Source organism: Egretta garzetta, unplaced genomic scaffold, assembly GCF_000687185.1.
Source record: "Egretta garzetta isolate BGI_Z169 unplaced genomic scaffold, ASM68718v1 scaffold287, whole genome shotgun sequence".
Lineage (NCBI taxonomy): Eukaryota > Metazoa > Chordata > Aves > Pelecaniformes > Ardeidae > Egretta > Egretta garzetta.
The window spans coordinates 12,983,877-12,998,432 of record NW_009260435.1 but is presented as its reverse complement, the minus strand read 5'-3'; the positions used below and the strand labels follow the sequence as shown (position 1 = coordinate 12,998,432).

At 42.4% G+C, this 14,556-nt stretch overlaps 1 protein-coding gene across 1 annotated transcript in view; it reads left to right on the top strand.

Moving 5' to 3' along the window:
* Positions 1-14,556, top strand: part of HOMER2 (homer scaffold protein 2) — a 35,101-nt gene that overhangs the window by 5,384 nt on the left and 15,161 nt on the right. The window contains 1 exon segment of the mRNA XM_035899563.1: positions 11,998-12,129. Coding sequence (XP_035755456.1) covers positions 11,998-12,129 — 132 coding nt within the window.

The following is a 14,556-nucleotide window of genomic DNA, read 5'->3' as shown; positions in this document are numbered from 1 at the left end:
TTTTTTTTTTCCTTTCGTTGACGTAAATTCAGCCATTAAACCAATAGCAACTCTTTCTCAGAAAAAAACCTACGAAGTAATTTAGATATTACAAATTCTTTGACACTGAATTAAAAAAGGCTTCTGGCGATGGGTATTTCGCCGAGGGCCTGTGCTGGTGTGGCAGCATTTAACTGTGCCTCCGAGACCTCACGGATCTGATTTGTGATAATGTGTGGCAGAAACGATCACAACATCGCCTTCCCTCTTGGCATTGAGAGTATCAGGGTGTGTTTGCCTGACCCCATGCTCGATGAATTAAGTGGAGTGATGTACTGTGTTTTATGTTTTTTAAATACCTTTTTTTTTTTTTAAATACCTAAGGTTTTTACCTAACCTAAATTTTCAGGTTTAATGATTTTGTGAAATGATCAGAGGATGTTTGGGTAGCCAGAGGTAAAGCGATATAAAAGTACATGAAAGTGACCTTACAAAGTGGTGTGTTGGCTTTTGTTTTAATGTGTGTAGAGAAATCCTGAAATAAATGCTATGATTTTGAAAGGTATGGGTGAGCATATATGTATGTTTTGTCAAAGGGATGGAGATTCTTTTATTTCCAGTTTTGCTTGCCCTAGTTTTATTTATGGCCATCGCTTGTCAGGAGTGCTGTGTGCTGCTGGGGTCCGAGCCAGCTGCCCTGTGCCCGCTGAAATGCCGAGAGGCTCTGCTCCTCACCCTGAAGATTATTTTGCTGACTGCATCACTGGCAGAACTATGATTCCCAGAGCGCCCCTGCTGGTAAAATCTGAGTAAATTAGCAGAAAATGTTTTTTATTCCATCTTCTCAAAGCCTTTTTCAAGGCTGGGTAACTGAGATGGATATTTCTTTTTTTTTTTCTTCCAAAACTTTTTCTGCCATGCTCTGTTTTTTGCCCTTCTCACCATTTCTTCCAGGCTGGGTGGGAAATCTCCTATTTTCTGCTTGTCCCAGAAAGAGTGCCAACCACAAAACAGCAGTGTAGGGGGAGCACGAGCTTAATATGACTTACAGTTCTGACACTGAAAATGAACACAAAAAGGACCTTTCATCAAAAAGGACCTTTCATCAAAAAGGCAGTGTGTGACACTTGTTAGTGTTTGAAGAGCCCAAAAGATATTGCAGCTTAAGGGTGACGCCACATTAGGGTAAGCCGGTGGAAAGGTGACCAGGTTTTGACCTCTGGAGGTCTGAGTTGACTGATCCAGTGTTCCTACGTTCTTGTCCATCCCTCTCCGCAAAAGAAACCTTCGTATGCCATAAGAAAAGATTTCCAGTACTGGTCTGGCTAATTACTGTAATACAGAAATTTGAGCATATTTGATGGCCTTCATCTTCTCTTTATCATAGTATGTTAAGTATTTCATGAACTATTGGAGATAATTTCAACATGATCATTAGCACTAGAGATGAGACTGGAGCCATAAAAGAGTAATTCCAACAAATTGAACTAATTAACCCCCCACATAAAAGGAGGAACATCTTTTGAAATACAAAACCATGGTTATTTTAATTGGTTAATTTTAATGCATAATCCTGTCTTTCAGTGCACATAGTTTGTGTGTGTGTTATAATAAACATCTTATGGGTTTTATGCTAGCGAGATGACTATTAAGTAAAAACATTAGTTATGGTTTTATGATCTTTGTATATACATCATATAATAGATAAGTGCTGTTGAGACAGAGCAATATAGTAATATCAGTGTATATGTACTGTGAATCCATATTAGAGCCTTTAAAATAACTTGATGCCATTTAATCGCTCTCATCAGATGAGCTCGCTTCATAAGGTAGCTGCAGCGTGGACTTATCCCGGTCCAGATTTCCCATGCTGGAGAATGATGCTCATCTGCCGGAGACGTGTTCTAGTACCCCCTGTGCTAAACAAAGTACTTTGTAAAAGATGCCTGAAGAGTCTCTAGCTGCTTTTTGCAGTCCCTTCTGGGCTTCTTGTTGCTGTAAATAATGAAGCTGGATCAGGCTGCGCTCTGAGAGGCAGCTGCTCCTGTTGTAGAGAAGTTTTCCTTCATTTTGTCTGGTGAGCAGATTAAGAGCAGGAGGACATCTGTCCTGCCCTGAGTCGTAGCGCACCAGCCTAACCTACGCTGGAACCGGTCTCTCACTCAGACAGTGAAACAACTTTTTACTGCAGTAAATAATGAGTATTTTTAATAGCTATTTCCTGATTTCTTTTAAAGATGTTAGAGTTGCGGTGATGCAATTTCCAGATTTGTTGGCATCACTTTGAATGATTCAGGGGGAACTCTCAATTTAAGGAGAACTTGCCATCAGTGGGTGATGCTGGTGCCTCCTAGGCAGAGGTTGCTGCTCCGGGGAAGGCTGGGGTGTGGGCGCCGGGGCGGCAGCAGCCCAGCAGCAGGGTGCAGGGATAACGGTAGGAGGCTGTCTGCGTGGGGCGGCGGGTTGGGCACCTCAAAGGTGCAAGGTGTGCCCAAAGTGTTATGCTCCAAAGTGGTCCTGTGGGGACATAAATCATTCAGCCTGTGGAGTATCAAAGAGAAATGTGAGTGTTGGGGTTAATGGAAGTTGAAGCAGGACAGATGCAAACAGAAAACGGAATGCACGTTTTAAAATGAGGATCTGTATCTACATGGGGTGAGCACGCTGAGGTGTGCACCAGATCCTTCTGCAACATAGACCAGGACTTCACATTCATCTCAAAGACATCTTAGAAATGAGAGTAAATGAAATTAAGGCAAGTAACAGTCACCAGCAATCTTAAAATATTTGTGTTGTCTATGTTTGTGGCTTGACTAAAGTTACTTGAGTTTTTGTTTCTCTCTAAACGCTAAAATAACTTGAGAAAGTTTTCTTTGGAATCTGGTGATGAAAAAGTAAAGCACAAAGTAGAAGCAGAGCTGTCAGCGAAGGATGAGACTACCCGCTTGCATCATCCTTTATTTGCTTAAGGTGATATCAAGTATTCAGAAATTCAGGCTGAGGGGAGGTGCAGGATTTAATAATTGGGAGGATAGTACATTGCCTGGAGTTGTGTCTGCAGGATCATTTTCAATAGTTGCCAAGACTGGTTTAGATAGGTAGAGCAAGAAACATTGGGTGCGCTTGTGTGGACAGGTCCTTGAGTGTTCAGAGGATTAAAAAAAAAAGTACTGTTAGGGCTTCACTGCAGTGGTAATTTCAGAATTGCAGTTGCTGGTGGAGATGAGCTGGGAATGGAAGGAAAAATTAAAAATCTTTGCACAAACAAGACCTGGGGCTTCAGGTGAAAGAGAGCTTGTCAAAAGCTGAGAAATGGAGCAAGGTAAATGCCAGGAAATTTGGTGCGTCCCTTGAGACTGAATCAACCAGAAATCATGATCATCTGCTGAGGATGTGTTTTGGTTTAAAAAAAAAAAAATAGCTGTAGAACTCATATAACTTAAATGTTTCTATGTTAATCTCTTGCTAAGTTATTAACTTGGAAATGTGAAAAATCCTCAGTTCATTGTCTGGATTATTTCTGGAAGTAAATCCTTCAGAAGCCGGTTAGTAAGCTTAGGAGGAAAGATAACAAAGTGCTGGCAACAGCTGTATCCTTGACAGAAGAAAAGAAGCACATCTGCCGCTGTTTGATCCTATCTGGCTCATTTTTGTGTTTGTATGTATGGTGCATGCATGTGTCACTGGCTCTGGAAAGACCACACACAACTGAACCCAGGAGACTGCAGAAACCTTTTCAGAAACGCAATTTGTTACTCTTCAAAAAGGAAAAAAAAAGAAAAAGAAAAGCTAAAAATTCATGCTAGAGGATTTCTTGCTGCACCGCTCACCAGCAAGTAGGGAAACTTTGGTCAGGGTAGATTTCTCTTTTTTTAAAACCTCTCCATGCTCTGTAAAAGGAAGTGTTTCAGCACATAACTGCCTCACACAGAGTTGTTTCTGATCACCAGACTCAAGTACGAATGTGGCACCTGAACGTGCCAGAGAGGTTAATTAAACCATGTGGGGTTATTGTAAAGAAACCTGGAATCAAGCAAAGGATGCCTGGTTTAGGTCATGGTCCTTGAACTTAACAAAGCTTTTGAAGTATCTTGAACAAATTTTTGGTGAAATATCCCATGCCTGTGGTTAGGTGAAAATTGAGAAAAAATTCAAAGTTTTCTGTAACGTCATCAACACAGGCACAACATGGTAGAATTTACAGATGCTTTCCCTCATCTTTTTGGTTTCATTAGCTCATCAAAGCAAAACCTGTGGGATGAGACTGAAATAGGCACATTTATAGATGGTAAAAACTTCCATACCTGCTCACCAGACTGTGGGGAGCACGGGGGCCGCAGCTTGTTGGTAGGTTTTGCATTGTGCTGCCTTTTTATTCCAAAAAGAAATCATAAGGGGGCTGAGGAACCTTGTGCCCAAAGGTGAACTGAGCACATGGTCCATTCCCTCGAGCTTTCCACGGCCTCCTCCAAGGGTATTAGGGACTTCCATCAAGAATTGAAACAAATGCAGCACTCGTTAGCTGTTGGTTTCCTAATCTGTGATTTTTACTCCCCTTTCTTTAAAGTTCAGCTACTGAAAGTAATAGAGAATAATTCCTATAAGCTGTGCTTTATGAAACTCTAAGGAACGCTTGTCCACTGAAACAGCTATATAAATTACTTGTTCCCTTCTCCCCCCCTGCTCTAGTGCCTTCTAATACTTGGAAATCCCTATTCGGAGGGCTAATGTGTCAGACATGCTAATCAAGTCATGCCAGGTGGAGTGTAGAAATAAACTACACTGCATTGTGTATTCTTAAAATTTCAGCATCAAATGTAATTCAAGGCAATACTTTCCTAGTTTTACAAAAAAACCCCAGACAGCGCTTCTTCCTTGATTCTGGATTGTGAAGTCACATCCAATGGCACAGTGGTTCTTAGGTGGAAAATGAGGACTCATGTAAATGCCTGTCAACTGTTAAATACTAGCTGAAGCCCAAAGCTGATTCTCCCTGAGGAGCGAACAGGATGATCACATGAGCCTGAGCTAACCTCCACCTAGCTTTATTTTCTAAACAGCAAAATAAGGGATGAGGCATTTCTGAGGACACAGGAGGGCTGGTATTTTACATTATCTCATAGATACTTCCTATCGTCAGTTACATTAGGGTATTGCGCCTAAGTGTTGCTAGACCTGGCTGCCCTTGATTGTCATGTAGCAGTGACCACTTCAAGATGCTTTAGAAGATGTCAAGTAAATCTTGTCATCTCCTAAAAGTAATGTACCTGCCCTTCTTGGCCATTCTTTGTGCTAAGGGATGTTTTTTCCAGACTTCAGAGAGGATGTGGTAAGCTATCCCATTGCTGACCGCTCCCTGGAGCATGTAGGTTGTTAGAGTAAAGGAATATTTAATGATGCCACGTGGCCGTGCCATTTCTGACCTCTGCAAAGGGACCTTCAGGCTTAAGTGAAGCTGTTGTCATACAGCTTGAAGGATGCAGAAGGTGATCAGTGCTTAAATGATTCATATAGGAATGTGATTATACTCTACACAAAGACTATATGCTTTTATTAAATCCTCCAAAGCGTGAATGGGATATGACTATGGGTTTGGTTTTTTTTAACTGTATCTAATTGTAGATAATGCAACCTTCTCCCTCACCCCAATTTTAGTCACTAGGAAAAAATACTGAGTCTCCACTGCATTCTTCTCCCTGGCTCTGATAAGTTAGAAATTATTTCTCATGTGAAAATAGCACACAAGCATCTTGGTTTATATATTTTGTAAAATGTTGCATGAAATTCCTGGGTAACAATTTGTTCCAGCATGGAGGGTTTGAAAATCTTTGCTGTAGATTTTCTTCATGAAACAGCTGCCGGTGCTTTGAATCGGGTGGGTGGGTGGATGTGTGTGCTGTGCCTGAAAGGAAAAAAAAAAAAATCTAGTCAGATGTCAAAGCAAAAATAGGAGATTTTAGAGATTTAGACTGGGTGGAGGAGGTGGGAAGCCAACTCTGCAGAGATGTTAATTACCTTGAGGAAGAAAAAGAGCGCAGTGGAGTAGGTGTAGCAGGAGATTCACTTAATAGAATTCACATAATCATGAACCCACTTTCGGTGCATTTAGACAGGTTCTCAGTGAGGGCTTTACAACAGAAATATTTTACAAGAGCAAAAACAGTTATTAGTCTTTTCATTGGGGGGGGGACGGGACTATTTTTACATCACTTTTCCTGAAGGAGGACAAGAGCGGTGCAGTTTTTGTTTGATTTGTTGGCTTTTGGCATTAAAAGTGAACCTCATCGTTTATTGAATTATCCTGGGGATGCAAGGTGATGCAAGAGAAAAAAAGCTATGTGCAATGCTGGAAATGGCCCTTTTCCCCACAAAGCAACCAGCAGCAGTGGCATGGGAGATACTCTATCCAGAAAAGGCGAATCTCCTCTTTGCAGAGGAGCTCAGGTTGGGAAGTAAATGCTTTGGACTGCAGCAAGTCCTCCTCAGCTTGCGAGGCATCCTGGCGTCTTCCTCTCTGCAGAGCGCAGATGAATCACTGCGGTTCCCCTTCCTCTCCTGCCTCCAGCAGAAATAGATGATGTAGTTATGGAAGCTTTTGGAGTCCATCGGTGGGTGAAGTAACTACTATCCTGGTTAACTGAATAGATTCTATGATCCTATGATATGTTTACAGTGCTTGCAATGTAATTAATCCATACCCTCAGCCTGTCCCAGCTAAAGCACCACGTACGTGTCTGGTGCAGTAGATAAAGCAAAGCTAGAACAAGTGCTGCTGCTACTTTCAGTTTTCCCAGGCTTTTTTGGTTTTTTTAAGGACCTTCTACAAAGACATAGCAGGAAGGGTGGGGAGAAAGATTTGATCACATCTGCTGGCCCTGATTTGTAAAACAACTATAATTAATCCTCCCACCTTACAGGTTCGCTGTTTTGGCCAACGGCTGTTCTTTTTTTCATCCCCAAGCTCGTACACTGCTGTGAGCATGTCTTTGTGCTGCTCCTGCGCTGCTCTGTTAGGTGGCCTCAGCAAGGGACTCTCTTTTTTCGCTTTAATAGCACTGTCTTGATTAACAATATGTACGTGCGTGCTGGCTTTATAGGACTAGAAATGAGATGATCGGTTTATCACCAGTGATATACTGGTGAAAAGTCTTTACATGTAAGCCCAGAAGCTGTCAGCAGAGACAGGGAGGATGGCAGGTCATGAAGGATATTGCAAATCACGGAAACGTAGGTGGGCTAATTCCACAAGGGAGTTGCTTAACAGTTGGGATAGAGGCAGAATTTTTCTCCAAAGCCATCCCTGTCCTCATCTCCATATCCAGTGTCACAAACCTGTCTGATTCACGTCGACTTGATGAGCTGGAAGAACCTGCTGAGCCTGTGATACCTGTGGCCAGAGGATTAGCAGCTTCTTTCCTTCTTCAATTCTGTTTTTAGACTGGGATACATCTTTACTGAAGATTAGCAGCCTGGTGGGTTGGGGAAATTAGATTTCACAAGCAAACAGGAAAGCACATACACAGAGGTGTGAAAATGAAAGGGGAGGTTTTAATGTAGTGACTTCTGAATGAGGAGATCCTACAGCCTTGAGCATTGGGGCTTTTCTGGAGGTCACGTTACTTCAGAGTAACAGGTGATGTGAATTTAAAGGGAAAATTCCAGAATAATTCCTAGTCTGACACTCCTGTCCCAGAATAAGGGATTTGATTTAATTTAACACAGTTCCAAAATACATTGGCTAATATATTAATTAGCTATTTCATAGCTGTTATTTCAGTTTTGTCCCAGGTAGAGGAGCTTTTGACAGGGCTGGCTGCATTATCCCCTTAGGTGGGTGTCGTCAGCAGAAGCGTTGTGGCTGGTTCCTGCTGGCATGCTGGCTTTCCTCCCCGGGGGCTGTGCCGGTGGCTCTGCCAAATGCCCACCGCGATCGCTGCTCCCCTCCCCTTGGAACTGAGCTTGCTCTCGTCTCTGCTTTTCCCTCTTGTGAATCTGGCAAGCCGGGGCCGATGCAACCGGGGCGTACGCTGTGAGCCAAACTGGCAAAGCCCCGCGCGCTGCTCCAGCTCTGCTCCCTCTGTGCTCCAGCCAGCCGGCACGCACCTTCACCTTACGTTCATGATGACTTGGGAAAATCTGTTTTCAGGAGCCACATCGGCTTTGCCTCTTTAGTGCAGTGTTGTGATATGGGGAGTGTGGGAGGGGAACCCGTTAAATACTTGAAGCACCCCCTAAAAGAAATGTCAGCCATGTATATGGGCACTGCTCATGTATTACAAGCGGCATGAGCTGCCAGTACTTTTTTTCTCCTTCTACGCACTCAGGTTGTCTTGTGACCTCTCCCTGCTTGATTTATTTGGCAGTTTCTCTCCGTGGGAAGGCAGCGGGATGGGTGTGTTACAGCCTGTGAATGTTTTGCTCTATGCCAGCTATTTGCATTCACTTTTATCTGATTAATATACCTGGTGTATCTCTAAATGTCTGGAGTCATTTCTGGTTGATGTAGCGCTACCTTGTACTGTGAAAATTTTTCTGTGTCATCGTTAAATAAAAATTTAGATCTGTCAGGATTGTTTTTCTCCCAAAGGAAGTGAAATGAGATTTTGTTTGGCTTACGTGGATGTATCGGGAATGTTCTCCATCTGATATGCTTGCATGTAGATGAGAGCAAAGGCAGATCTTTTTTTTTTTTTAACCACATGTAGACAACTCAGTCAGTATGATGAATGAGTTTATTACCCTGTAAGGTGCTTATTATATCATGCTTCTCTTTGCCTTTGTCTTTAGGGATGGCTCTTTAACCACTTCAGGGATTGATTGGATTTGATTAGAGAGTAGTTTGTCTTTTGAATCCATTATCACAGATGAAAGTCCACAAGTTTATTCTGATGCAGCTGGAATTGCACCATGTGTGTATTATACGAATGATGACCAAATGCAAAGTTATTTCATAAGAGCCTATTTGAATTGATGAGTTGCCTTTTCTTATAGAATTAGAGTACTGGTTGCAGTTAGGGATGGAAAAGAGCCCACAGGTTCATCCTGCCCATAGCAGCTTTCAAATATGTCCTTTCCCTTCTGCCTCTTTCCTCTCAGCTCCTTCTTCCTTAGAAACTTGAAAATTATGGCTCATCCTTTCATCAAAAAAGAAAATTTTCCTGGTTTGGTTGAACATTTCTGTTGCAGTGGCCAGAAAAGCTTCCCCTGCCTTCTGCCCCGGCTGGAGACTTTCTGCACGGGAGATGGAGGAGTGATGGAGAGTACTTTCCTTCTGGTCTCCCGTAGCCGAGGGTGAGCCAGCTTTGGGAGGGGGGACAGGCTGGACTACCCGGCAGGAGCACTTGCAAACCTCACTTTTCATTGCTCTTTGAAATCATAACACCCTTTCTTTCTCCTAAGCATAGCCAACATGATGCCTCCCTGGCCAATATAGTATATCTGCTCTGAAATGATGGCCAGATTTACATGGGAAGTGAATGTACAGGCTGATGCTCCCAAAGTTTAATGTTACAACATCTTCCTGCGGGTGTGATGGGGCGATGGGGTGAGGATGGGGCAGAAGACCGGGTGGGTAAGTGCAGTGTACCTGCAGCATCCAGCTCCTCTGAACAGTTTCCATGAGCTCTGATATAATCTCCTAAGCGTTTACTTAGGTTTTCACTTCTCTGTAGGAACGAAGCATTGCTGAAGTGTCTGACTGACAGAGGAGGATTTAAGGAAAACCAAAAAAAAAGAGGTAGAGCGAGCTTCCAGGCATTTTCACTAATTGCAGCTTATTATAAATTTAACAGATGAACCATCAGATTCTTGAAGGTGTGCGATCACCACAACCTTTTCTTGGATTCTGCACTGGCTACAGAAAAAATTAACCTCTAAGGTGCTAAGCTAATGTAGTTCATTTCATTGCCCAGTAAGATGTTTCTTGGTTCACGCTTTGCAGGCTTCATTATTCCTTTTATCGCTTCTTTGAGAATATTGGACTGTGGTCTAAAAGATATCTTTGGTGTGGGTTTTTTTTATGTTATTTGTATTTACTCACTGATTATTGTGGGAGGTATGGAAGAATTCTGTTCTTCTCAGAGTCTGCTTCCAGTGAGTGAGGCTTTTTGCCTTTCAATAAAATGTGTCATTTTATTAGTTTTTCCCCACAGATGTCTAATTTGATAGGCACAGTAGGACTGAAGTAATACTTTTTATCTCTTGAAATTTCTGGGTATTTCAGAGCTTCTAAAATAAATTCTGTAACTCTAAAGCTAAACGTTTGTAAGTAGTTCATCTGTCTGATGTAAGATTTTTAAAGAAGAAATATACATATAGCACTTAAAGTTTTTGGAAAGCATCCTGATTTTTCTGGGTTGGTAGTAGCTTTTCTGCCTGTTCTTCTGACTCTCTGTATCATGCCATCCTTGTATCATCATACTCCCTTTGCATTGTCAAAACCCTACATAAAATCTTTGATTTTCTTTTAATTTAAATCTCTGAAATCGTGCTTAGATTTTACACTGACTGCGTTTCTGTTGTGTGATTTAGCCAGAGGAGAGTGCACCTGAGCAGCTTTGCTTCCACCCCTTCAAAAAGGTGTTTCCACTCTCAAGGCTGATGTCTGTAGGGTGCCTGTTGGCCAGTGCTGGCTGCAGAGTCGCCTCTCCCCTTTTCTTCCCTGATTCTCCCCACGCAAAAAACAATTTCAGGAGCATCAGCCACCTGGCCCTCATCTGGTTTGATCCTTTTGGTGAAACTTTCAGTGGTAGGAAATGGCAGGAAATCATCATACATTTATTTGAAAGCGATGATGCAAAAAGAGGGAACCACCGAAGCTGAACAATTTCTAAGAAAGCAACTAAAAGCATCAGCAACAGAGGTCAGAAATTAGGGAGGGGACGGGGGCAAGTAATGATCTTTCTGCAGTAAATTTAATTCACACTTTTTGCTAAATGTAAATGATAGCTTAGGAGAAAACTGCTTGGAATACATAGTAAATGATGTTGCCAGGATACTTCCTGATCATGTTAATTAAACTGTCCCACAGATTTGGCTTAATTGCTGCATAATTTGCATATTGGAAATGACGGTACGCATTACTAAAGAAAGCTCCTATTCTGTTAGCAGAAAGAACATTGTACATGAATTAATTTCCACGGGAAGGAGTCTCTAGACTCATATAATGATGTATCTTGAAAATAAAGTTCGGATTTTTGATAATGAACTGACATATATCTCATTCCTTTTCGCAAGATTACATTTTATGCTTGTTCCACTAAGTTCCTCAGAGATTTCATCCCAACAGCCTTCCTCATGTTGGCTATTTCTTTAATTACAAGAATCACTGTTTCTTTCAAGGTTGCTGGGGGTGAAGCAGATATTAGTTAACTTGCGTAAAGTAGCAGAATATTTGTCTCGAGGCCCACAATTGATGCTGCATGTGGGTTGTTGGTGATGCACTTCACCACCCTCCCAAGTGGAACTCATTAAGCAGTTTCTTCTTGTCTTGTTTTTTGTTGTTGATTTTTTTGTTTTTTTTTAATTTCTGATATGTCTCAGGCATCCCACTTGTGGAGGCCCAAGGCCAAATGGAGAAATACAGAAATATCTCTTTGTTCTTCCAGTCTGAGGGCAGGTGTTGCTGGTGGACACCCTGCTTGGAGTCCTCGGGCCATCCCCGGTGCCTGGCAGGGCGGTGGGAGTAGCCATGTGCCTTTGTAAGACTGAAAAAAGAGGATTTTGCATCAGCATTTCTGCCAGGGTAATATTATAGCTCCTGCCCCTGCTGTTGCTTTGACTTCAGTGATGTTCCTGCAGTGGTGTTTAGCCGTGACAGTGCTTTGGAAAAAGAAGGCAAAACATCAAAATTCCTGCATGAAGTAGGATAGAAACTGTTTTGTTTTGGGGAAAGAAGTCTTCTGAATACAGCAATTTCCCAATTTAGAGTGCTAATTGCTTTGGATGACATCATTGCTGGGACAAGCATTTCTGCTGTGTTTCTACTTCTTAATTCTTTTTTGATCTGTTTTTAAACAGGTGATCATAAACAGCACAATCACACCTAACATGACCTTCACTAAAACATCGCAGAAGTTTGGCCAGTGGGCGGACAGCAGAGCAAATACTGTGTTTGGTTTGGGCTTTCCCTCCGAGCAGCAGCTGACAAAGGTACTGTGGCTCACTGAATTTCTGCAAAAGCTGTCTTGTTTCTTATTAATGACGAATTGCATATACCCATCTGACCTCTTCTTTCCTGCATGCTTCTGCAAGTCCTCTTCATCCGTGCAAGTTGCCCATCTATAATTACTCAGTGTCTGTGTATACAGAAGCAGGCAGTGTTGTAAACTTTATGGTCAAAACCATAAATTAAACCTGACCACTGATGATGGTACTAGCAAGGTGATCTCAACGGTATCTTGCCCAGCATGGCTGAAAGCATTTGTGTTTACAGAAACAACCTGAACTCTGATGTATTTTTTGGCATCTCCCTGCTCTGTGTGCTCATTTCAGCTGAAAGCGGCACCAAAAGCAAAGGGAACCACTGGTGTGCCAGGACTGTCAGCACTGGGGGCTGTCTGATGTCTCTGAAGGAAGAGAGTTGCTATCCCAGCTTCAGCAATGTGCATTTTGATGACTTGCTGGTTGGTAGCTGACTGAGGTAGAGTTGCCAGCCCCCAGGGCTTGCTGGTTTTGCAGATACCACTGTGGGTGGGGCCGTGCTCTCAGGAGGCTCAGTAAACTATCTGTGTTAAAATAATACTGCATTTTTGGCATTTCAGCTCAGTGGTGTGATTTGCAGCCCTGACCCAAAGCGGTTTTATCACAGACCTGGGGAGGTGACAGTGAGCTGTGGCAGAGACAGGGGATGAGTAGCTGGGGGGGTCTGACGCCAGCTTTGGTGGCAGAGCTGTGTCTCGGAGCTGCACCCCAAACGTGGGTTTGGTGTTAATGCAGCACTTGCCTGGACCAGAGACTGGCTACAACAGCAGGCTTGTAAAGTATAGAGCTGCCTCTGTAATGAATAACCAGCGGTTTAAGATACATCCTCTGTCATTAGATTAGTGGTCATCAAGCAGCTGAGATGTTTGTTTGTTTATGCAGTAAAAAGCCCCCTGCTTATCTTGACACATAGTTGACACTTGAAGCATGGCTCCTTGGCACTGGGTTTTGTCAGTTAACTTGACGTGTCCTTGGGCACGGCACAGTTGTGCTGCTGGCTTCTTGTGTGCTTTGATACAAAAAGAATCAGTAGAACAAGATGTTTCTCGTAGTGTCTAAAATAGCAAAGGCAGACCATTGCGTTAGAAGGAGGACCTTTCCATCAAGTGAATTGTTACTGGAATTTATTTTACTTAGGTGCGTCTTACTGAGTTATTGCAGTTTCCAGAGAATTGAATTACTTGCAAATATTTCTTAAAGGTAAAGCATATTTTACTTTTCACATTAAATTTTTTTTGGACTTGGGATGTTCATAAAGGTGTCATGGCAATAATCTGCTCTTCTGGAATGCTAAAGCCACCCAACCAATCACATGCAAAACTGTTCTTTAAAAATGAGGTGCTGGTTATGTTTTATGATGCTTAATCAAGTGTAGAGGACTGCTCATTTCACCTATGCATATTCTCCACTCCTGTGGCAAAGAGGTGTTCGTAATAGCTAAATACTGTATGGGAATATGGGAGGATTCAAATGGACCTAGGGGAATGGTTTGTTTTGAATAACAAATAAGCATGATACAGTGCAACCTTTGGATACCAAGTGAAAGAATTAGCACTATTGGATAGCAGTTTTTAATCCCAGATTACTGAAGTCACGCCTCTGCAACATGATGGGTGACCATGTGGTACCTCGATGCTGGCTGGGGTTAAGCATGCACCACGTGCCGCATGGAGCCGGTGGTGCTGGGGCTGGCTCAGGAGATGAGAGGTGTGACAAGGCACAGTGTACGTTTGGAGGTCCTTGCACCCTAATCAATGAGATTTTACCATATTTGCCAAAACTGTCCAAGCACATACTTAGAATAAATTGAATGCTGGTATTGAGAAGCATCTCTTTAATGCTCATGTGGCTGGACTAGAGCCAATCTGAAAAGCATGTTATGTGGGCACAGGGGCCCCAGCACCAGCTGTGTTTCTCTCCAGATCAGTTTGCACATCTGTTTGCACTGTGGGATCTGCTGAAGAGCCCACTGCCAACAATACAGCCTTCTACTTACAGGAAAAGCTTTCCAAGTCAGCAGAAAGACTTTTTCTGGTTGAAGGGGAGCTTAAGGGGAGCAATTCTGAAAAGGGCTCAAGATGATCTATTTTAAAAAAATCTGACAGTTATTTTTCTGGATAATGTTAGAAAACCTGGTTTATTACCACCATGCAAAGCAATGGGACAAAGCTATCCTTTATCATCCGTGCTCCCCAGTTTAATTATTGAACCATTAGCACAAAAAAATCAGAGATGGTGGGGAGACTGCAGATGTATAAGTGCATTGGGAATAGTAAAATCAAGTTTCATTTTATGTTGATATCATTATACTCTTATAAAAGGTATAAATTAAAGCTTGCCAGTTTTACTGGAAATAATTGAAGCTTTTAGACAGGA